General features: G+C 61.7%; 1 protein-coding gene across 1 annotated transcript in view; it reads right to left on the bottom strand.

The window, feature by feature from the left end:
• LOC132822690 (deoxynucleotidyltransferase terminal-interacting protein 1) overlaps positions 1-26,488 on the bottom strand; it is a 172,010-nt gene that overhangs the window by 113,415 nt on the left and 32,107 nt on the right. Inside the window, exons 11-12 of the mRNA XM_060835943.1 lie at positions 20,331-20,402; positions 18,106-18,161 (exon numbers count right to left, since the gene is read on the bottom strand). Coding sequence (XP_060691926.1) covers positions 18,106-18,161; positions 20,331-20,402 — 128 coding nt within the window. The remainder of the gene's footprint in view (positions 1-18,105; positions 18,162-20,330; positions 20,403-26,488) is intronic.

Below are 26,488 nucleotides of genomic sequence, written 5' to 3'. Positions count from 1 at the left end.
GACACAGGCGCGGGGGGACGGCACTGCGACACAGGCGCGGGGGAACGGCACTGCGACATGCAGGTGCCGAGGGGACTGCATTCTGACACTCAGGCGCGGGGGGACGGCACTGCGACACGCAGGCGCGGGGGGACGGCACTGCGACACGCAGGCGCGGGGGGACGGCACTGCGACACGCAGGCGCGGGGGGACGGCACTGCGACACGCAGGCGCGGGGGGACGGCACTGCGACACGCAGGCGCCGAGCGGACTGCATTGCGACACGCGTGCAGATGACTCCACTGCGACATGCGACATGTGGGTGGACTGCACTGCAACGTGCGAGAGGGCTGCACTGTGACATGCAGGCGCGGGGGGACTGCACCGCGATACACAGGCGCAGAGGGGACTGCACTGCAACATGCAGGCACGGGTGGACGGCACTGCAACAGGCAGGCGCGGGGGGACTGCACTGCGACAGGCAGGCGTGGGGTGACTGCACTGAGGCACGCAGGCGCGGGGGGACTGCAATACAACATGCAGGCGCGGGTACACTGCACTGCGACACTCAAGCACCAGGGGGACAACACTGCAACATGCGTGTTGATAACTCCACTGCGACATGCGACATGTGGGTGGACTGCACTGCAACATGCGAGGGGGCTGCACTGTGACACACAGGCGCCGGGGGACTGCACTGCGACAGGCAGGCGCGGGGGGAATGCACTGAGGCACGCAAGCGCGGGGGGACTGTACTGCGACACGCAGGCGCAGGGGGACTGTACTGCGACACGCAGGCACCAGGGGGACAGCACTGCGACACGCAGGCGCGGGGAGACTGAACTAAGACACGCAGGCACGAGGGGACTGCATTGAGTCATGCAGGCGCGGGGAGACTGCAATACAACATGCAGGCGCGGGGTGACTGCACTGAGGCACGCAGGCGCGGGGAGACTGCACTGAGGCACGCAGGCGCGGGGGGACTGCACTGAGGCACGCAGGCGCGGGGGGACTGCACTGAGGCACGCAGGCGCGGGGGGACTGCACTGAGGCACGCAGGCGCGGGGGGACTGCACTGAGACACGCAGGCGTGGGGGGGACTGCACTGTTACACGCAGGCGCCAGGGGGACGGCACTGCAACACACAGGTGCGGGGGGACGGCACTGCGACACGCAGGCACCAGGGGGACAGCACTGCGACACGCAGGCGCCGGGGGGACTGCACTGAGACACGCAGGCGCCGAGGGGACTGCATTGCGACATGCGTGCAGATGACTGCACTGCGACATGCGACATGTGGGTGGACTGCACTGCAACATGCGAGAGGGCTGCACTGCGACACGCAGGCGCGGGGGGACTGCACTGTGACACGCAGGCGCCAGGGGGACAGCACTGCAACACACAGGCGTGGGGGCACTGCACCGCGATACACAGGCGCAGAGGGGACTGCATTGCAACATGCAGGTGCGGGTGGACGGCACTGCGACAGGCAGGCGCGGGGGGACTGCACTGAGGCACGCAGGCGCGGGGACACTGCACAGAGGCACGCAGGCGCGGGGACACTGCACAGCGACACTCAGGCACCAAGGGGACAGCACTGCGACACGCGTGCAGATAACTCCACTACAACATGCGACATGTGGGTGGACTGCACTGCAACATGCGAGGGGGCTGCACTGTGACATGCAGGCGCCGAGGGGACTGCATTCTGACACGAAGGCACGGGGGGACTGCACTCAGACGTAGGCGCGGGGGAACTGCACTACGACGCACAGGCGCGGGGGATCTCCACTGCAACACTCGAGCGCGGGTGGACTGCACTGCGACACGCACGCGCGGGGGACTGCACTGCGACACGCACGCGCGGGGGACTGCACTGCGACACGCACGCGCGGGGGACTGCACTGCGACACGCACGCGCGGGGGACTGCACTGCGACACGCACGCGCGGGGGACTGCACTGCGACACGCACGCGCGGGGGACTGCACTGCGACACGCACGCGCGGGGGACTGCACTGCGACACGCACGCGCGGGGTACTGCACTGCGACACGAAGGCGCAGGGGACTGCACTGCGACACGAAGGCGCAGGGGACTGCACTGCGACACGAAGGCGCGGGGGGACTGCACTGCGACACGAAGGCGCGGGGGGACTGCACTGCGACACGCAGGCGCGGGGGGACGGCACTTCGACACGCAGGCGCGGGGGGACGGCACTGCGACACGCAGGCGCGGGGGGACGGCACTGCGACACGCAGGCGCGGGGGGACGGCACTGCGACACGCAGGCGCGGGGGGACGGCACTGCGACACGCAGGCGCGGGGGGACGGCACTGCGACACGCAGGCGCGGGGGGACGGCACTGCGACACGCAGGCGCGGGGGGACGGCACTGCGACACGCAGGCGCGGGGGGACGGCACTGCGACACGCAGGCGCGGGGGGACGGCACTGCGACACGCAGGCGCGGGGGGACGGCACTGCGACACGCAGGTGCCGAGGGGACTGCATTCTGACACTCAGGCGCGGGGGGACGGCACTGCGACACGCAGGCGCGGGGGGACGGCACTGCGACACGCAGGCGCGGGGGGACGGCACTGCGACACGCAGGCGCGGGGGGACGGCATTGCGACACGCAGGCGAGGGGGACTGTATTGCGACACGCAGGCGCCAGGGGGACAGCACTGCGACACGCAGGCGCCGGGGGGACTGCACTGAGACACGCAGGCGCCGGGGGGACTGCACTGAGACACGCAGGCGCCGAGGGGACTGCACTGAGACACGCGTGCAGATGACTGCACTGCGACATGCGACATGTGGGTGGACTGCACTGCAACATGCGAGAGGGCTGCACTGTGACATGCAGGCGCCGAGGGGACTGCATTCTGACACGCAGGCACGGGGGGACTGCACTGTGACACGCAGGCGCCAGGGGGACTGCACTGCGACACACAGGCGTGAGGGCACTGCACCGCGATACACAGGCGCAGAGGGGACTGCATCGCAACATGCAGGTGCGGGTGGACGGCACTGCGACAGGCAGGCGCGGGGGGACTGCACTGAGGCACGCAGGCGCGGGGACACTGCGCAGCGACACTCAGGCACCAGGGGGACAGCACTGCGACACGCGTGCAGATAACTCCACTACAACATGCGACATGTGGGTGGACTGCACTGCAACATGCGAGGGGGCTGCACTGTGACATGCAGGCGCCGAGGGGACTGCATTCTGACACGAAGGCACGGGGGGACTGCACTCAGACGTAGGCGCGGGGGAACTGCACTACGACGCACAGGCGCGGGGGATCTCCACTGCAACACTCGAGCGCGGGGGGACTGCACTGCGACACGCACGCGCGGGGGACTGCACTGCGACACGCACGCGCGGGGGACTGCACTGCGACACGCACGCGCGGGGGACTGCACTGCGACACGCACGCGCGGGGGACTGCACTGCGACACGCACGCGCGGGGGACTGCACTGCGACACGCACGCGCGGGGTACTGCACTGCGACACGAAGGCGCAGGGGACTGCACTGCGACACGAAGGCGCAGGGGACTGCACTGCGACACGCAGGCGCAGAGGGACGGCACTGCGACACGCAGGCGCGGGGGGACGGCACTGCGACACGCAGGCGCGGGGGGACGGCACTGCGACACGCAGGCGCGGGGGGACGGCACTGCGACACGCAGGCGCGGGGGGACGGCACTGCGACACGCAGGCGCGGGGGGACGGCACTGCGACACGCAGGCGCGGGGGGACGGCACTGCGACACGCAGGCGCGGGGGGACGGCACTGCGACACGCAGGCGCGGGGGGACGGCACTGCGACACGCAGGCGCGGGGGGACGGCACTGCGACACGCAGGCGCGGGGGGACGGCACTGCGACACGCAGGCGCGGGGGGACAGCACTGCGACACGCAGGCGCGGGGGGACGGCACTGCGACACGCAGGTGCGGGGGGACGGCACTGCGACACGCAGGTGCGGGGGGACGGCACTGCGACACAGGTGCGGGGGGACGGCACTGCGACACAGGCGCGGGGGGACGGCACTGCGACATGCAGGTGCCGAGGGGACTGCATTCTGACACGCAGGCGCGGGGGGACGGCACTGCGACACGCAGGCGCGGGGGGACGGCACTGCGACACGCAGGCGCGGGGGGACGGCACTGCGACACGCAGGCGCGGGGGGACGGCACTGCGACACGCAGGCGCGGGGGGACGGCATTGCGACACGCAGGCGCGGGGGGACGGCACTGCGACACGCAGGCGCGGGGGGACGGCACTGCGACACGCAGGCGCGGGGGGACGGCACTGCGACACGCAATCGCGGGGGGACGGCACTGCGACACGCAGGCGAGGGGGACTGTATTGCGACACGCAGGCGCCAGGGGGACAGCACTGTGACACGCAGGTGCTTGGGGACTGCACTCAGACACGCAGCCGCGGGGGGATGGCACTGCGACAGGCAGGCGCGGGTGGACGTCACTGCGACACGCAGGCGCGGGGGGACTGCACTGAGACGTAGGCGCGGGGGGGACTGCACTGCGACACGCAGGCGCGGGGGGACGTCACTGCGACACGCAGGCGCGGGGGGACTGCACTGAGGCGTAGGCGCGGGGGGGACTGCATTCTGACACGAAGGCACGGGGGGATACACAGGCGCAGAGGGGACTGCATCGCAACATGCAGGTGCGGGTGGACGGCACTGCGACAGGCAGGCGCGGGGGGACTGCACTGAGGCACGCAGGCGCGGGGACACTGCGCAGCGACACTCAGGCACCAGGGGGACAGCACTGCGACACGCGTGCAGATAACTCCACTACAACATGCGACATGTGGGTGGACTGCACTGCAACATGCGAGGGGGCTGCACTGTGACATGCAGGCGCCGAGGGGACTGCATTCTGACACGAAGGCACGGGGGGACTGCACTCAGACGTAGGCGCGGGGGAACTGCACTACGACGCACAGGCGCGGGGGATCTCCACTGCGACACTCGAGCGCGGGTGACTGCACTGCGACACGCAGGCGCGGGGGACGGCACTGCGACACGAAGGCGCAGGGGACTGCACTGCGACACGCAGGCGCAGGGGACGGCACTGCGACACGCAGGCGCGGGGGGACGGCACTGCGACACGCAGGCGCGGGGGGACGGCACTGCGACACGCAGGCGCGGGGGGACGGCACTGCGACACGCAGGCGCGGGGGGACGGCACTGCGACACGCAGGCGCGGGGGGACGGCACTGCGACACGCAGGCGCGGGGGGACGGCACTGCGACACGCAGGCGCGGGGGGACGGCACTGCGACACGCAGGCGCGGGGGGACGGCACTGCGACACGCAGGCGCGGGGGGACGGCACTGCGACACGCAGGCGCGGGGGGACGGCACTGCGACACGCAGGCGCGGGGGGACGGCACTGCGACACGCAGGCGCGGGGGGACGGCACTGCGACACGCAGGCGCGGGGGGACGGCACTGCGACACGCAGGCGCGGGGGGACGGCACTGCGACACGCAGGCGCGGGGGGACGGCACTGCGACACGCAGGCGCGGGGGGACGGCACTGCGACACGCAGGCGCGGGGGGACGGCACTGCGACACAGGCGCGGGGGAACGGCACTGCGACATGCAGGTGCCGAGGGGACTGCATTCTGACACTCAGGCGCGGGGGGACGGCACTGCGACACGCAGGCGCGGGGGGACGGCACTGCGACACGCAGGCGCGGGGGGACGGCACTGCGACACGCAGGCGCGGGGGGACGGCACTGCGACACGCAGGCGCGGGGGGACGGCACTGCGACACGCAGGCGCGGGGGGACGGCACTGCGACACGCAGGCGCCGAGCGGACTGCATTGCGACACGTGTGCAGATGACTCCACTGCGACATGCGACATGTGGGTGGACTGCACTGCAACGTGCGAGAGGGCTGCACTGTGACATGCAGGCGCGGGGGGACTGCACCGCGATACACAGGCGCAGAGGGGACTGCACTGCAACATGCAGGCGCGGGTGGACGGCACTGCAACAGGCAGGCGCGGGGGGACTGCACTGCGACAGGCAGGCGTGGGGTGACTGCACTGAGGCACGCAGGCGCGGGGGGACTGCAATACAACATGCAGGCGCGGGTACACTGCACTGCGACACTCAAGCACCAGGGGGACAACACTGCGACATGCGTGTTGATAACTCCACTGCGACATGCGACATGTGGGTGTACTGCACTGCAACATGCGAGGGGGCTGCACTGTGACACACAGGCGCCGGGGGACTGCACTGCGACAGGCAGGCGCGGGGGGAATGCACTGAGGCACGCAAGCGCGGGGGGACTGTACTGCGACACGCAGGCGCAGGGGGACTGTACTGCGACACGCAGGCACCAGGGGGACAGCACTGCGACACGCAGGCGCGGGGAGACTGAACTAAGACACGCAGGCACGAGGGGACTGCATTGAGTCATGCAGGCGCGGGGAGACTGCAATACAACATGCAGGCGCGGGGTGACTGCACTGAGGCACGCAGGCGCGGGGAGACTGCACTGAGGCACGCAGGCGCGGGGAGACTGCAATACAACATGCAGGCGCGGGGTGACTGCACTGAGGCACGCAGGCGCGGGGAGACTGCACTGAGGCACGCAGGCGCGGGGGGACTGCACTGAGGCACGCAGGCGCGGGGGGACTGCACTGAGGCACGCAGGCGCGGGGGGACTGCACTGAGGCACGCAGGCGCGGGGGGACTGCACTGAGGCACGCAGGCGCGGGGGGACTGCACTGACGCACGCAGGCGCCAGGGGGACAGCACTGCGACACGCAGACTCGGGTGGACTGCACTGCGACACGCAGGCGCCAGGGGGACGGCACTGCGACACACAGGCGCGGGGGACGGCACTGCGACACGCAGGCACCAGGGGGACAGCACTGCGACACGCAGGCGCCGGGGGGACTGCACTGAGACACGCGGGCGCCGAGGGGACTGCATTGCGACATGCGTGCAGATGACTGCACTGCGACATGCGACATGTGGGTGGACTGCACTGCAACATGCGAGAGGGCTGCACTGCGACACGCAGGCGCGGGGGGACTGCACTGTGACACGCAGGCGCCAGGGGGACAGCACTGCAACACACAGGCGTGGGGGCACTGCACCGCGATACACAGGCGCAGAGGGGACTGCATTGCAACATGCAGGTGCGGGTGGACGGCACTGCGACAGGCAGGCGCGGGGGGACTGCACTGAGGCACGCAGGCGCGGGGACACTGCACAGAGGCACGCAGGCGCGGGGACACTGCACAGCGACACTCAGGCACCAGGGGGACAGCACTGCGACACGCGTGCAGATAACTCCACTACAACATGCGACATGTGGGTGGACTGCACTGCAACATGCGAGGGGGCTGCACTGTGACATGCAGGCGCCGAGGGGACTGCATTCTGACACGAAGGCACGGGGGGACTGCACTCAGACGTAGGCGCGGGGGAACTGCACTACGACGCACAGGCGCGGGGGATCTCCACTGCAACACTCGAGCGCGGGTGGACTGCACTGCGACACGCACGCACGGGGGACTGCACTGCGACACGCACGCGCGGGGGACTGCACTGCGACACGCACGCGCGGGGGACTGCACTGCGACACGCACGCGCAGGGGACTGCACTGCGACACGCACGCGCGGGGGACTGCACTGCGACAGGCACGCGCGGGGGACTGCACTGCGACAGGCACGCGCGGGGAACTGCACTGCGACAGGCACGCGCGGGGAACTGCACTGCGACACGCACGCGCGGGGGACTGCACTGCGACACGCACGCGCGGGGTACTGCACAGCGACACGAAGGCGCGGGGGGACTGCACTGCGACACGAAGGCGCGGGGGGACTGCACTGCGACACGAAGGCGCGGGGGGACTGCACTGCGACACGAAGGCGCGGGGGGACTGCACTGCGACACGAAGGCGCGGGGGGACTGCACTGCGACACGCAGGCGCGGGGGGACGGCACTGCGACACGCAGGCGCGGGGGGACGGCACTGCGACACGCAGGCGCGGGGGGACGGCACTGCGACACGCAGGCGCGGGGGGACGGCACTGCGACACGCAGGCGCGGGGGGACGGCACTGCGACACGCAGGCGCGGGGGGACGGCACTGCGACACGCAGGCGCGGGGGGACGGCACTGCGACACGCAGGCGCGGGGGGACGGCACTGCGACACGCAGGCGCGGGGGGACGGCACTGCGACACGCAGGCGCGGGGGGACGGCACTGCGACACGCAGGCGCGGGGGGACGGCACTGCGACACGCAGGCGCGGGGGGACGGCACTGCGACACGCAGGCGCGGGGGGACGGCACTGCGACACGCAGGCGCGGGGGGACGGCACTGCGACACAGGCGCGGGGGAACGGCACTGCGACATGCAGGTGCCGAGGGGACTGCATTCTGACACTCAGGCGCGGGGGGACGGCACTGCGACACGCAGGCGCGGGGGGACGGCACTGCGACACGCAGGCGCGGGGGGACGGCACTGCGACACGCAGGCGCGGGGGGACGGCACTGCGACACGCAGGCGAGGGGGACTGTATTGCGACACGCAGGCGCCAGGGGGACAGCACTGCGACACGCAGGCGCCGGGGGGACTGCACTGAGACACGCAGGCGCCGAGGGGACTGCACTGAGACACGCGTGCAGATGACTGCACTGCGACATGCGACATGTGGGTGGACTGCACTGCAACATGCGAGAGGGCTGCACTGTGACATGCAGGCGCCGAGGGGACTGCATTCTGACACGCAGGCACGGGGGGACTGCACTGTGACACGCAGGCGCCAGGGGGACTGCACTGCGACACACAGGCGTGAGGGCACTGCACCGCGATACACAGGCGCAGAGGGGACTGCATCGCAACATGCAGGTGCGGGTGGACGGCACTGCGACAGGCAGGCGCGGGGGGACTGCACTGAGGCACGCAGGCGCGGGGACACTGCACAGCGACACTCAGGCACCAGGGGGACAGCACTGCGACACGCGTGCAGATAACTCCACTACAACATGCGACATGTGGGTGGACTGCACTGCAACATGCGAGGGGGCTGCACTGTGACATGCAGGCGCCGAGGGGACTGCATTCTGACACGAAGGCACGGGGGGACTGCACTCAGACGTAGGCGCGGGGGAACTGCACTACGACGCACAGGCGCGGGGGATCTCCACTGCGACACTCGAGCGCGGGTGGACTGCACTGCGACACGCACGCGCGGGGTACTGCACTGCGACACGCACGCGCGGGGGACTGCACTGCGACACGCACGCGCGGGGGACTGCACTGCGACACGCACGCGCGGGGGACTGCACTGCGACACGCACGCGCGGGGGACTGCACTGCGACACGCACGCGCGGGGGACTGCACTGCGACACGCACGCGCGGGGGACTGCACTGCGACACGCACGCGCGGGGGACTGCACTGCGACACGCACGCGCGGGGGACTGCACTGCGACACGCACGCGCGGGGGACTGCACTGCGACACGCACGCGCGGGGGACTGCACTGCGACACGCACGCGCGGGGGACTGCACTGCGACACGCACGCGCGGGGGACTGCACTGCGACACGCACGCGCGGGGGACTGCACTGCAACACGAAGGCGCAGGGGACTGCACTGCAACACGAAGGCGCAGGGGACGGCACTGCGACACACAGGCGCGGGGGGACGGCACTGCGACGCGCGGGGGGACGGCACTGCGACACGCAGGCGCGGGGGACGGCACTGCGACACGCAGGCGCAGGGGGACGGCACTGCGACACGCAGGCGCGGGGGGACGGCACTGCGACACGCAGGCGCCAGGGGGACAGCACTGCAACACACAGGCGTGGGGGCACTGCACCGCGATACACAGGCGCAGAGGGGACTGCATTGCAACATGCAGGTGCGGGTGGACGGCACTGCGACAGGCAGGCGCGGGGGGACTGCACTGAGGCACGCAGGCGCGGGGACACTGCACAGCGACACTCAGGCACCAGGGGGACAGCACTGCGACACGCGTGCAGATAACTCCACTACGACATGCGACATGTGGGTGGACTGCACTGCAACATGCGAGGGGGCTGCACTGTGACATGCAGGCGCCGAGGGGACTGCATTCTGACACGCAGGCGCGGGGAGACTGCACTGCGACATGCAGGCGCCAGGGGGACGGCACCGCAACACGCAGGCACGGGGGGACTGCACTGCGACACGCAGGCGCGGGGGGACTGCACTACGACACGAAGGCACGGGGGGACTGCACTACGACACGAAGGCGCGGGGGAACTGCACTACGATGCACAGGCGCGGGGGATCTCCACTGCAACACTCGAGCGCGGGTGGACTGCACTGCGACACGCACGCGCGGGGGACTGCACTGCGACACGCACGCGCGGGGGACTGCACTGCGACACGCAGGCGCAGAGGGACAGAATTGCGACGCACAGGCACGAGGGAACTCCACTGCAACACTCGAGCGCGGGTGGACTGCACTGCGACACGAAGGCGCGGGGGACTGCACTGCGACATGCAGGCGCAGGGGGACAGAAATGCGACGCACAGGCACGGGGGGACTGCAATATGACACGCAGGCCCGGGGATATTGCAATATGACACGCAGGCCCGGGGATATTGCAATATGACACGCAGGCGAGGGAGACTGTATTGCGACACGCAGGCGTGGGGGGACTGCACTGCGACACGCAGGCGCCGGGGAACTGCACTGCGACGCGCAGGCGCGGGGGACTGCACTGCGACAGGCAGGCACCAGGGGGACGGCACTGCGACAGGCAGGCACCAGGGGGACGGCACTGCGACACGCAGGTGCGGGGGGACGGCACTGCGACACGCAGGTGCGGGGGGACGGCACTGCGACACGCAGGTGCGGGGGGACGGCACTGCGACACGCAGGTGCGGGGGGACGGCACTGCGACACGCAGGTGCGGGGGGACGGCACTGCGACACGCAGGCGCGGGGGGACGGCACTGCGACACGCAGGCGCGGGGGGACGGCACTGCGACACAGGCGCGGGGGAACGGCACTGCGACATGCAGGCGCCGAGGGGACTGCATTCTGACACTCAGGCGCGGGGGGACTGCACTGCGACACGCAGGTGCGGGGGACAGAATTGCGACGCACAGGCGCGGGGGGACTGCAATATGACACGCAAAGCGGGGGGAATTGCAATGTGACACGCAGGCGAGGGAGACTGTATTGCGACACACAGGCACGGGGGGACTGCACTGCGACACGCAGGCGCCAGGGGAACTGCACTGAGACACGCTGGCGCGGGGGGGACTGCACTGCGACACGCAGGCGCCAGGGGGACTGCACTGAGACACGCAGGTGTGGGGGGACGGCACTGTGACAGGCAGGCGCGGGGGGACTGCACTGAGACACGCAGGCGCGGGGGGGCTGCACTGCGACACGCAGGCACCAGGGGGACTGCACTGCGACACGCAGGTGCGGGGGGACGGCACTGCGACACGCAGGCGCAGGGGGACGGCACTGCGACACAGGCGCGGGGGGACGGCACTGCGACACGCAGGTGCGGGGAGACTGCAATACAACACGCAGGCGCTGAGGGACGGTACTGCGACACGCAGGCGCAGAGGGACAGAGTTGCGACGCACAGGCGCAGGGGAACTCCACTGCAACACTCGAGCGTGGGTGGACTGCACTGCGACAAGCAGGCGCCGGGAGGAGTGCACTGCACTGAGACACGCAGACGCGGGGGGGACAGCACTGCGACACGCAGGCGCCGAGGGGACTGCATTGCGACACGCGTGCAGATGACTGCACTGCGACATGTGGGTGGACTGCACTGCAACATGCGAGAGGGCTGCATTCTGACACGCAGGCGCGGGGGGACTGCACTGCGACACAGGCGAGGGACTGCACCGCGATACAGAGGCGCAGAGGGGACTGCATTGCAACACGCAGGCGCGGGGGGACTGCACTGCGACAGGCAGGCGTGGGGTGACTGCACTGAGGCACGCAGGCGCGGGGTGACTGCAATACAACACGCAGGCGCGGGGACACTGCACTGCGACACTCAGGCACCGGGGGACAGCACTGCGACGCGCGGGGGGACTGCACTGCGACACGCAGGCGCCAGGGGGACTGCACCGTGACACACAGGCGCAGAGGGGACTGCATTCCAACACGCAGGCGCGGGGGGACTGCATTGCGACACGCAGGCGTGGGGGGACGGCACTGCAACACGCAGGCGCGGGGGGACTGCACTGCGACATGAAGGCGCCAGGGGGACTGCAATACGACATGCAGACGCGGGGGGACTGCAATACTACACGCAGGCGCGGGGGGACTGCAATACGACACGCAGGCGCGGGGGGAATTGCAATATGACACGCAGGCGAGGGAGGCTGTATTGCGACACGCAGGCTCCAGGGGGACAGCACTGCGAAAAGCAGGCGCGGGGGGACTGCACTGCGACACGCAGGCGCGGGGGGGACTGCAATACGAGACGCAGGCGCGGGGGGACTGCAATACGCGACGCAGGCGCGGGGGGACTGCAATACGCGACGCAGGCGCGGCGGGACTGCAATATGACATGCAGGCGAGGGCGACTGTATTGCGACACGCAGGCGCGGGAGGAATGCACTGCGACACGCAGGCGCGGGGGGACTGCAATACGAGATGCAGGCGCGGGGGGACTGCAATACGCGACGCAGGCGCGGGGGGACTGCAATATGACATGCAGGCGAGGGCGACTGTATTGCGACACGCAGGCGCGGGAGGAATGCACTGCGACACGCTGGCGCGGGGGGACTGCACTTCGACACGCAGGCGCGGGGGGACTGCACTGCGACACGCAGGCGCGGGAGGACTGCAATACGAGACGCAGGCGCGGGGGGACTGCAATACGAGACGCAGGTGTGGGGGGACTGCAATATGACATGCAGGCGAGAGCGACTGTATTGCGACATGCAGGCGCTAGGGGGACAGCACTGTGACACGCAGGCGCGGGGGGACGGCACTGCGACACGCAGGCGCGGTGGGACTGCACTGCCACACGCAGGCGCGGGGGGACTGCACTGCCACACGCAAGCACGGGAGGACGGCACTGCGACACGCAGGCGCGGGGGGAATGCACTACGACACGCAGGTGCGGGTGAACTGCACTGCGACACGCAGGCTTGGGGGGACTGCACTGCGACACGCAGGCGCGGGGAGACTGCAATACAACACGCAGGCCTGGAGGAACTGCACTGCGACATGCAGGCGCACAGGGACAGAATTGAGACGCACAGGCGCAGGCGAACTCCACTGCAACACTCGAGCGCGGGTGGACTGCACTGCGACACGCAGGCGCGGGGACACTGCACTGCGACACTCAGGCACCAGGGGGACAGCACTGCAACGCGCGTGCAGATAACTCCACTGCGACATGCGACATGTGGGTGGACTGCACTGCAACATGCGAGAGGGCTGCACTGTGACATGCAGGAGCCGAGGGGACTGCATTCTGACACGCAGGCGCGGGGGGACTGCACTGAGACGCGCAGGCGCCGGGGGACAGCACTGCGACACGCAGGCGTGGGGGGACTGCACTGAGGCACGCAGGCGCGGGGGGACTGCACTGCGACAGGCAGGAGTGGGGGGACGGCACTGCGACACGCAGGCGCGGGGGGACAGCACTGCGACACGCAGGCGCGGGAGGACTGCAATACGACACGCAGGCGCGGGGGGACTGCAATATGACACAGAGGTGCAGAGGGGACTGCATTGCAACACGCAGGCACGGGGGGACGGCACTGCGACACGCAGGCGCGGGAGGACTGCACTGAGGCACGCAGGCTTGGGGTGACTGCACTGAGGCACACAGGCGCGGGGGGACTGCACTGCGACACGCAGGCGCGGGGGGACTGCACTGCGACACGCAGGCGCGGGGGGACTGCACTGCGACACGCAGGCGCAGGGACACTGCACTGCGACACTCAGGCACCAGGGGGACAGCACTGCAACACACGTGCAGATAACTCCACTGCGACATGTGGGTGGACTGCACTGCGACAAGCAGGCGCCGGGAGGAGTGCACTGCACTGAGACACGCAGACGCGGGGGGGACAGCACTGCGACACGCAGGCGCTGAGGGGACTGCATTGCGACACGCGTGCACTGCAACATGCAGGGGCCGAGGGGACTGCATTCTGACACGCAGGCGCGGGGGGACTGCACTGAGACGCGCAGGCGCCAGGGGGACAGCACTGTGACACGCAAGCGCGGGGGGACTGCACTGTGACATGCAGGCGCCAGAGGGACCGCACTGCGACACACAGGCGCGGTAGGGTGGCAGTGCAACACGCAGGCGCGGGGGGGGGAGCAGCACTGTGACACGCAGGCGTGGGGGCCTGCAGTGCGACACGTAGGCGCGGGGGGACTGCACTGCGGCACGCAGGCACCAGGGGGACAGCACTGCGACATACAGGCGCGGGGGGACAGAATTGCGACGCACAGGCGCGGGGGAGCGCCACTGCAACACTCGAGCGCGGGTGGACTGCACTGCGACACGCAGGCACCAGGGGGACTGCACTGTGACATGCAGGCGCCAGAGGGACCGCACTGCGACACACAGGCGCGGTAGGGTGGCAGTGCAACACGCAGGCGCAGGGGGAGGGGGGCGGCACTGTGACACGCAGGCGTGGGGGAACTCCACTGCGACACCCGAGCACGGGTGGACTGCACTGCGACACGCAGGCGTGGGGTGACTGCAATACGACACGCAGGCGTGGGGGGACGACACTGCGACACGCAGGCGCGGTGGGGACGACACTGCGACACGCAGGCGCGGTGGGAACGGCACTGCGACACGCAGGCGCGGGGGGAACGGCACTGCGACACGCAGGCGCGGGGGGAACTGGACTGCGACACGCAGGCGCGGGGGGGACTGGACTGCGACACGCAGGCGCGGGGGGGACTGGACTGCGACACGCAGGCGCGGGGGGGACTGGACTGCGACACGCAGGCGCGGGGGGACTGCACCGCGACACGCAGGCGCCGTGGGGACAGCACCGCGACACGCAGGCGCGGGGGGACTGCACCGCGACACGCAGGCGCGGGGGGACGGCACCGCGACACGCAGGCGCGGGGGGACTGGACCACGACACGCAGGCGCAGAGGGACAGAATTGCGACGCACAGGCGCTGGGGAACTCCACTGCGACACCCGAGCGAGGGTGGACTGCACTGAGACACGCAGGCGTGGGGGGACTGCACTGCAGCACGCAGGCGCGTGGGGACTTGACCACGACACGCAGGCGCAGAGGGACAGAATTGCGACGCACAGGCGCGGGGGGACTGCACTGCGACACGCAGGCGTGGGGTGACTGCAATACGACACGCAGGCGTGGGGGGACGACACTGCGACACGCAGGCGCGGTGGGAAAGGCACTGCGACACGCAGGCGCGGGGGGAACGGCACCGCGACACGCAGGCGCGGGGGGAACGGCACCGCGACACGCAGGCGCGGGGGGGACTGCACCGCGACACGCAGGCGCGGGGGGGACTGCACCGCGACACGCAGGCGCGGGGGGACTGCACCGCGACACGCAGGCGCGGGGGGGGACTGCACCGCGACACGCAGGCGCGGGGGGACTGCACCGCGACACGCAGGCGCGGGGGGACTGCACCGCGACACGCAGGCGCGGGGGGACTGCACCGCGACACGCAGGCGCGGAGGGACAGCACTGCGACACGCAGGCGCGGAGGGACAGCACTGCGACACGCAGGCGCGGGGGGACAGCACTGCGACACGCAGGCGCCGGAGGACTGCAATATGACACGCAGGCGCGGGGGGACTGCAATATGACACGCAGACTAGGGGGACTGTATTACGACACGCAGGCGCCAGGGGGACGGCACTGCGACATGCAGGCGCGGAGGTACGGCACTGCGACACGCAGGCGCAGAGGGACAAAATTGCGACGCACAGGCGCGGGGGAACTCCACTGCGACACTCGAGCGCGGGTGGACTGCACTGCGACACGCAGGCGCCAGGGGGACAGCACCGCGACACGCAGGCGCCAGGGGGACAGCACCGCGACACGCAGGCGCCAGGGGGACTGCACCGCGACACGCAGGCGCCAGGGGGACTGCACCGCGACACGCAGGCGCCAGGGGGACTGCACCGCGACACGCAGGCGCCAGGGGGACTGCACCGCGACACGCAGGCGCCAGGGGGACTGCACCGCGACACGCAGGCGCCAGGGGGACTGCACCGCGACACGCAGGCGCCAGGGGGACTGCACCGCGACACGCAGGCGCCAGGGGGACTGCACCGCGACACGCAGGCGCCAGGGGGACTGCACCGCGACACGCAGGCGCCAGGGGGACTGCACCGCGACACGCAGGCGCCAGGGGGACTGCACCGCGACACGCAGGCGCCAGGGGGACTGCACCGCGACACGCAGGCGCCAGGGGGACTGCACCGCGACACGCAGGCGCCAGGGGGACTGCACCGCGACACGCAGGCGCCAGGGGGACTGCACCGCGACACGCAGGCGCCAGGGGGACTGCACCGCGACACGCAGGCGCCAGGGGGACTGCACCGCGACACGCAGGCGCCAGGGGGACTGCACCGCGACACGCAGGCGCCAGGGGGACTGCACCGCGACACGCAGGCGCCAGGGGGACTGCACCGCGACACGCAGGCGCGGGGGGACTGCACCGCGACACGCAGGCGCGGGGGGACTGCACCGCGACACGCAGGCGCGGGGGGACTGCACCGCGACACGCAGGCGCGGGGGGACTGCACCGCGACACGCAGGCGCGGGGGGACTGCACCGCGACACGCAGGCGCGGGGGGACTGCACCGCGACACGCAGGCGCGGGGGGACTGCACCGCGACACGCAGGCGCGGGGGGACTGCACCGCGACACGCAGGCGCGGGGGGACTGCACCGCGACACGCAGGCGCGGGGGGACTGCACCGCGACACGCAGGCGCGGGGGGACTGCACCGCGACACGCAGGCGCCAGGGGGACTGCACCGCGACACGCAGGCGCGGGGGGACTGCACCGCGACACGCAGGCGCGGGGGGACTGCACCGCGACACGCAGGCGCGGGGGGACTGCACCGCGACACGCAGGCGCGGGGGGACTGCACCGCGACACGCAGGCGCGGGGGGACTGCACCGCGACACGCAGGCGCGGGGGGACTGCACCGCGACACGCAGGCGCGGGGGGACTGCACCGCGACACGCAGGCGCGGGGGGACTGCACCGCGACACGCAGGCGCGGGGGGACTGCACCGCGACACGCAGGCGCGGGGGGACTGCACCGCGACACGCAGGCGCGGGGGGACTGCACCGCGACACGCAGGCGCGGGGGGACTGCACCGCGACACGCAGGCGCGGGGGGACTGCACCGCGACACGCAGGCGCGGGGGGACTGCACCGCGACACGCAGGCGCGGGGGGACTGCACCGCGACACGCAGGCGCGGGGGGACTGGACCGCGACACGCAGGCGCGGGGGGACTGGACCGCGACACGCAGGCGCGGGGGGACTGGACCGTGACACGCAGGCGCGGGGGGACTGCACCGCGACACGCAGGCGCGGGGGGACTGCACCGCGACACGCAGGCGCCGTGGGGACATCTTAACTTCTGTCTGATGTTCATGCTCCACATATTCTACACTGTCCATGTCAAATTTTGGAGCTGACACTTCAATGTTTTTTTCAATGTAACATCTGTGGGTCATCTCACCTCTGGCATCCCTCTTTATGTTGCTTCAATCATTTGACGATAAACTCTATCAGGATTCAGCATGGGCGACGGTAATGACCTCCCACACAGAGGCCAACCCACTCCTATCTTTGTAGATCTCATCAATTCTATTCCTCTTCTCCCTATCACACAAGACTGCATCACAAAATATCATCTTCATTCTATAAATAACTTCTCTCAGAAACACACTATTCAACTTCTTGCATCATTTGCTTCCTGACTTGTTCTAAACGGTTTGCTTTTTTTTTAAAACAATGATTCATTCCGCCAAACTTGTTTTTCATCTCCCAGTTTTCCATTCACAGCCTCCCTGAAGGAAACAAGCTTTGAACTGATCAGTTTTCACTTTCCCAAAGCTCTTACCTGTAGTCATCGCTGGCTGCGAGCTCTCGAATATCATCTTCTATCAGCAGGTAAGCCTTAAACATAATAACACTTTCAGTCAGAGTTCACATCTCCACTCAGTGCCCACCATCACTACACCTCAAACACACTGAACAACGACCCCTTTAGTGAGGGCCAGACTGTCCCAGAGATGGGCTCAAACTGCAGACTGTGCCTCCCCTCCCTCGAAGCCAAGTGACGCGTAAAAGGAGAAGAGGACCACATCAACTGCCCAAATTATGAGCGGCATGGTGGCTCAGTGGTTAGCACTGCTGCCTCACAACACCAGGGACCCAGGTTTGAGTCTTGCCTCGGGCAACTGTCTGTGTGGAGTTTGCACATTCCATCTGGGTCCGTGAGGGTTTCCTCTGGGTGCTCCGGTTTCCTCCCACAGTCCAAAGATGTACAGGTCAGGTGAATTGGCCATGCTAAATTGCCCGTAGTGCTCAGGGATGTTTCGGTTAGATGCATGTGTCAGGGGTAAATATAATGGAATTGTTTTGGGTGGGACACTCTTCGGAGGGTCGGTATAGATTTGTTAGGCCGAAGGGCCCGTTTCCACACTGTCGGGATTCTAATTCTAAAATGGCTAAACAAGCAGAAGTGTCAGCCATAAATGAAAAAAAAACAAAATAATTCAGGACTGTAAAAAGAAGAAATTTTCATGTGAAAGACATGCATGAGATTGATATTTTATCCCAAAATCCTTGGGAAAAAGCTTGAATTTAAAAGTAAGAGGCAAATTGGTGACTGAGTGAATCTTGAAGGCCAGGAAATGGGGATCTTGTTTCGTATTTAACAGTTATTAAGGTATCTTTGTTATAATAGAAACTCGAGTGATATCAGGAGCCATCAGAAGCCCTGTAAAAGTCACAACTGATTGTAGCTGGTAGACATTGGACTAGATATCTGACCCATACACAGTCAATAAGAAACCTCCAGTTCTCATGAGCTACAGGAAAGCAAATACCTTTACTGAGAACTGACAGTATTAGCAGCTATAACATTAACCAATGTGGATTGGTAGACTGTGACAATGCTGTTTTCTACGAACAATCAAGCATTTGGAAAGTCCACTGCAAGTGATAAGGCCAGAGCGGGTGAGGAAGCAGTAAGTTCCTCACGATAATGGTTTCAAGGTGTAAAACTGTGCTCCAACTCTTTGTGGGTAACCAGTCAGTCATCCAAACTGCATGAACCCTCATATTCAGCTCATGTTCAAGAACTAATGCTGACCAAACACTCAAATACCATGAGGTATAAATCCATAAAAATTATTCCACTATTAGTTTGAGTTCCAGCGTCTTGTCTCTTTTGCCGTGTGTGCGTTATTTAACTTAAGCCAGTTCATGGAGTCTAATGGCAGGTTGTGAAGTCATCCAGCATTCCTGTTTCCATCCTCTAAGGTGAAAATGGAGAGCAGCTTGGATGTTCACCAGTCAGGGATAAAACATATTTTGAGGTTGTTGTTAACCTTTGGCAGACGACCCAACACACAGAACATACAAGGTGTGCAACTGTCCATTCAAACAAGGCCCAGTTGCTTCGGAAGGCTGCTCTCACACCAGCTCATAACATAGGAAGGCGCTGCGGAGGCCTCCCATTCACCGGGCCCCTTACACAAAGCAAGCAGTGGGAAAGCAACTTCCTGTCGTAAGGGAGCAAGTATTGCAAACAGCTTATCAACTCAGTCAGCAAACCAGCCCAAGCTAACTCTACCCAGCAGCACTTTGCAGAGGTCCACAGCAAGAGCAGAAATAACACAGCGAGGCAGCAAGTTGTCAGTGTAGTCAACCACAATCAAACATATACAGGCCGCTCTGCCTCACAAGCAGAGCCAACACACACACACACACACACACACACACACACACACACACACACACACACACACACACACACACACACACACACAGAGATGGCCAAAACATGGACATTCAGAAATAGTACACACAAACACAGACAGACAGTCAGGCAGCCATAGATGTCTCTGCAAACACACAGGCACCCAGGCAATACAGACAGACAGAACTATGGAGAGACACACAGACAAGCAGAACCTCAGGCAGCTATAGATGCACCCGAAAACAAAACACCAGGGCACACAATCACAGACTAGACATGAAGATGGAGGTGGAATGTTGTGCTCGAGATAAATGTCAGCTTCCTGAATTGCTTCTGTTGTTGTGAGCATCAGTACTCACCATCTTGCCCCCTGTGGCTGGCATGTGGTGCTTCTCTCCGAGCCAGTGCTTGTCTTGGGAGTCAGCAGAGTACTGAAAAAAAAACCCAGCAACAATCTACATGAAAACCTACCACTGCTACCGATCACCCGCACATCAGCACAGGATTACAAAACAAAAGCACCAAGTAAAGGGTGAAGAGGGAGATCTGAGAAATTCATGGGAACAAATAGATTAAGAATAGACTAGCAACAGACAAAGATTGCATTACTGAATCCCCCACTACCAACATCCTTCGGGGTTATCCATGGGCCATAAAATTAACCGGACTGGTCATATAAACACTGGCTTAAAGAGCAGCTCACAGGCTGGGAATACTCACCTCCCAACTCCTTCAAGCCTGTCCACCCATCTGCAAGGCACAGGACTGGAGTGTATTGGAATACTCCCCCATTTGCCCGAGTGGGTGCAGCTCCAAAAACACTCAAGAAATTGAACACTTTTCAGAAAACAAAAAGCAGCCCACTTGATTGACACCTCAACAAACATTCACCACCGATGTGTCGCAGCAGCAGTGTGCACCATCTACAAGATGCAGTACAGAAATTCATCAAGGCCTCTTAGACAGCATCTTCCAAACTCTCCACTTCTACCATTGAGAAGATGACGCAGCAGATACACGGAAGCCTGCAAGTTCATTTCCAAGCCACTCCCCATCCTGAATTGGAAAAACACTCCCACATCTTTGGGGTCACTGGGCCAAATTCTCCTAAGCAGGTCTTCACATGCTCTACAAGTTCTTCCCAGCTACTTATCTATATTCAAACTTTACCTAAATGAACTGCAGAGTTTGGTACTTGATACATAAGGCTTTGCAAAGTAGCTGGGCATTATTAAAACCCATACAACATCACTTGACGTCAACATAACCCATTTGTTGTAACTTTTATTTAGCTCTCCATGCTAATGGAACTTACCACTACCCCTTCAATACATCAATCTTCGAAAGAAGTGAGGCACTATCAATCATATCAAAACAATCTTCAAACCAAGAAAATGGGTAGGGATCTGTGTTAGGGCATTCACTTTTCTGTATTTATGAGGAATTTACCCAACACATGTGGTTTAGGAACTAATACCACTGGTGAACTCCAGTTGCTTTGACTAGGTTCAATTAAGTGATTATTCAGCATGCATTGAATCTCTGCTTCAACCTGTTCAGGGCTCAGCTGACAAGGATAATTCCATTACATCCACATCGCGTCTGACTAATATATTACATATTCAATTGTACCTCTACACATTTCCTATTACCCAGTGATTTCTTTACCACATTAGTCAGATTTAGATGTGCATTTGATTATCTTTAGGGAAATATTTGATGAGCCACTAATAAAGACAGATTTCTTTTTTGGAATGTGGACTACAAAACAAGAAAAAGATACTGTTCAAAGCCAAGGAAGCTGTGTAAGATATTCAGAGTTTTAAAAAAAGTTAATGGAAATATTGACAGTTGCACAGACAATGTTGCCCTCCTCAAGCAGTGGAGAGAATACCAGATACATTTGCCATGCATGTTCGCACGTTCTCGACAATTCTGCCCAGAGATGAACATTTGATTAATCTTTCAGGAGATCTCAGCATGGAAACAATCTTTGATTGGTTCCTTGGTGGATGGTTACAGCCTTATATGTGAACCATTCAGCAGGAGCATCCAGCCAGTAAAGAAAAAGCATCCACATCTCTCTCTCCCTCCCTCCTATGTGTAGTAGGAATAGAGAGACTCCTAGTAGCTGCTCTTACTCACCATTTCCTTGTTGGAAGCACTGAAAGGGAAAATCTTCAACCACACAATGAAAGACTGGGAATCAGCAAATCCATAGCCTTACATCATTAGCAAAGATTCTGAAGAAGTCAAAAGAAAGCCAAAACAACTCTGGCATTTCGAATCCGGACTGGTGCCCAGAACTGGGATTCTCTGACTTTTGAATCCCTTTCCCATTTCTAATAATTGTATGTTGTCTTGTCTCTTTGGGTCTCTGCCTGTGTATGAAATTCTACCCCTTTTTAAAATGCAAGTTGTATCATAGAACATAGAAAAATACAGCGCAGTACAGGCCCTTCGGGCCTTGATGTTGCGCCGACCGAAGCCTACCTAACCTACACTAGCCCAATAACCTCCATATGCCTATCCAATGCCCGCTTGAATGACCATAAAGAGGGAGAGTTAACAAGTCACGTACCTTTCTTGCTTTTCTTGTTAATCAGAGACACCTTGACAACATTTGTTTAACCTGAATTAGGCAATTTGGTCATTTAAACACATTTTCACATTTGAGACAATGCCAGGAACATTGGGGGCTTGATTTCCAGTGCGTAACCCAAGTGACTTATGACACTCTACAAAATCAGGGAGATATCATTATCCTTTCCTCTGTTCACAATGAGACAAACCAGTGCAGATTGGACAAATAAAGGCAGAAATCGGAGTTTAAAATTAAGGAGCATGTGTGCATATCTGCTTAATTATATATTCACACAGCAAAGTGAATGTAAACATCATTTAGGATGGCAGGAATAGAAAGCTGAGCAAGGAGACAGAAGAAAGAAATGAGGATAGGGAAGAAGTCGGATGTCTTACTGGAGTTAATCAGAGCCTTGCTGAGAGCACATCTGGAGTACGGTGCAGAGTCTTGGTTTCCCCACCAAAAAAAAGGGTATTCTTACAATAAAGGAGAGCAAAGGTTGACCAGGCTGACATTGGGGATGGTATTCAACTGGAACTCTATTCACTCGAGTTTAGAAGGATAAAAGGTGACTTGATTGAAATACATAAACTTTTAACAGGGGCAGACAGACTAGATGCAGGGAGGTTGCTTTCCCTGACTGGGGAGTCTAGAACCAGGGAACACAGTCTCAGGACATGGGGTAGGCCATGTAGCACTGCAATGAGGAAACGTGTGAAATTCTCTCCTGCATAGAGTAGAAAAGCCAGGTCACTGAATATACTGAAGATTGATGCATTATTATATATTAGTATTAAGGGGTTTGGAGAACAAGTTGGAATATGGCATTGAGGATCAGTTATGTGCATATTTAATGGCTGAGTGTGCTTAAAGGGCAGCATGATCTACTCCTGCTCCTCATTTCTTTGTTTCTATGTCATTAGGACAAAGGTTTTATAAGCAGGTACGCTTTGGGGAGGCGGTAACCTAATGGTAAAAATGTTAGACTATTAATCCAGAGAACAAGTTAACATTCTGGAAACTGGGTTCAATTCCCATTATGACAGATGGCGGAATTTGAATTCAATAAAAATATCCAGAAGTAAGTGTCGAATGCAGGCCAAGAAACCTTGGTCAATTGTCGGGAAAACTCAGCTGGCTCACTAGTATCCTTTAGGGAAAGAAACTGCCCTCTGGGCAATTAGGAATGGGCAATAAAATCTAGCCTAGCCAGTGATGCCCAAATCCCATGAACAAACAAAACAAAAGAAAAAGATTACAGTGTGAATACAGTGTCTGAAAGGGTGTTGAATCAATAAACAAATAAAGGTTTTTTTGGTTTTGAAAAGTGTTTTGTTTCACCGGGGTAGCCCACTGAAAATGAAACCCTGCCATCCCCAGAACTGTCACGCACATTAAAGATTTTACATAACCACGCCACTTTCTGCACTTACCAAGAATTATTATTTATTACAAATAAACTGATTCTAGCTACAGTCAAAAAATCATGAACCATTGGCGCATAATTCCACTAGTTAAAACATTAGCCCCCTTCTAACTATCCCCCCCAGCTACTATCCGCAATCCCTCACTAACGAGTATGATTGCCCACTAAGAAACTCTGTTACTGGTTATAGTTTCTGTGGGTCCTTGATGAGCCCGATCCCAGAGACACAGCTCCGACCACACTTTTGACAAGTGTCTCCAGGAATGGAATTGGTCTTTGGCCTCAAGATCATTGGCATTCCTTTCTCCGGTTCCATTCCTGGACTTCCCTTTGTCAGAAGACATTCTCAAAGAATTGTGTCCTTCATATGTGAGCTTCCTCCAAGACAGGTTCTTCTGAACAAGGGAGTCTCACACATTGACACCATGCTGCATTTCTTGAGGGAAGCATTCAGGGAGTCTCTGAATTGCTTCCTTTGTCCTCCTCGTTGGAACTCAGGCATCCAAAGCACGTGGTTGGCACAGCAGAGTTGATTTTGACTGACCATGGCCTCAATGCTGCTGCTATTGGTTGTTTCGAGGACTTAATGGTAGTACTTCCCTACCACATATATACTGGATAGAAAACTGGATGTGATGGGCAGAGGGAAAGACTAGAAAGGGAGCTCAGTCATCCCTGTTCACATGGTTCACTGAAATGAGCCTTTCTAATTTGTCACAACATGTTGCTCTTTGATTCTCCTTCTCCAAATACTTCCACTTGCTGGCAGAAGGTACAGGGTGGCTGGTTCACTCTTCAAGATTTTTGGCTTACTGGTTAAAAGCCATAGCTTACAAAAGCTACTGAGGTTTAAAGTGGTTTATAGAGTCAGAGATGTACAGCATGGAAACAGACCCTTCGGTCCAACCCGTCCATGCCAACCAGATACCCGAACCCAATCTAGTCCCACCTGCCAGCACCCGGCCCATATTTCTCCGAATCCTTCCTATTCATATACCCATCCAGATGCCTCTTAAATGTTGCAATTGTACCAGTCTCCACCACATCCTCTGGCAACTCATTCCATACACATACCACCCTTTGTGTGAAAACGTTGCCCCTTAGGTCTCTTTTATATCTTTCCCTTCTTACCCTACACCTATGCCCTCTAGTCTGGACTCCCCAATCCAGGGAAAAGACTTTGTCTATTTATCCTATCCATGCCCCTCATGATTTTGGAAACCTCTATAAGGTCATCCTTCAACCTCTGACACTCCAGGGAAAACAGCCCCAGCCTGTTCAGCCTCTCCCTGTAGCTCAGACCCTCCAACCTGGCAACATCTTTGTAAATCTTTTCTGAATCCTTTCAAGTTTCACAACATCTTTCCGATAGGAAGGAGACCAGAATTGCACACAATATTCCAATGCCCTGTACAGCTGCAACATGACCTTCCAATTCCTGTACTCAATACTCTTACCAATAAAGGAAAGCATACCAAACGCCTTCTTTACTATCCTACCTACCTGCGACTCCACTTTCAAGGAGCTATGAACCTGCACTCCAAGGTCGCTTTGTTCAGCAACACTCCCTAGGACCTTACCATTAAGTGGATATACCCTGCTAAGATTTGCTTTCCCAAAATGCAGCACCTCACATTTATCTGAATTAAACTCCATCTGCCACTCCTCAGCCCATTGGCCCATTTGATCAAGATCCTGTTGTAATCTGAGGTAACCCTCTTTACTATCCACTACACCTCCAAATTTAGTGTCATCTGCAAACTTACTAACTGTACCTCTTATGCTCACATCCAAATCATTTATGTAAATGACAAAAGGTAGAGGACCCAGCACCGATTCTTGTGGCACTCCACTGGTCACAGGCCGAACTGTAGAGAAAAGGGACAGCTCCTACCCTTGTAGAGATCTGATGTCTTCTCCCAAACGAGATTAAATAAAGAAAACTTCCTTTAATAAATTTGTTAGTAGCATCTTCAAAAATTCCAACATAATTTTTAATTCACAAATCCATCCTGCCTATGCCCATCAGATCATGTTTAGCTAACTGATCATTTATCATGTCCTTTATGATATCTCACCACTGACTAAAAGTTAACAGGTCTATAGGTCCTGCTTTCTACGTGTTCCTTTCTTAAATAGTTGGTTGCATTTTCAAGCTTCCAATCTGCAGGAACCACTCCAAAAATCTATGGAACACTGGAAAACGATCATTTATCCATTGGCTACCAATTAGCACCTCCTTCAACACTCTATGATGTGAACTATCAGGTTCTCAGGACTTATCAACTTTAAGCCCCATTATTTTCTCCAGTACAGCATTCTTCACGATGGTAAGCTCCTTCAACCCTTCACTCTACCTGCTCACTTGCTTCTAAGAGATTTCTTGTGTTTTCATGAGGTAGATACAGAGTCATCATCTAGCTTCTCTGCCATTTCTCTGTTCCATCCCTAATTGCACTGAATGGAGTGGCTTCTTGCTATTTGAGGGCCGTTAACAGTCAACCACA

This window comes from Hemiscyllium ocellatum, chromosome 15 (assembly GCF_020745735.1).
Source record: "Hemiscyllium ocellatum isolate sHemOce1 chromosome 15, sHemOce1.pat.X.cur, whole genome shotgun sequence".
NCBI lineage: Eukaryota > Metazoa > Chordata > Chondrichthyes > Orectolobiformes > Hemiscylliidae > Hemiscyllium > Hemiscyllium ocellatum.
This window is presented reverse-complemented; position numbering and strand designations above follow the sequence as displayed.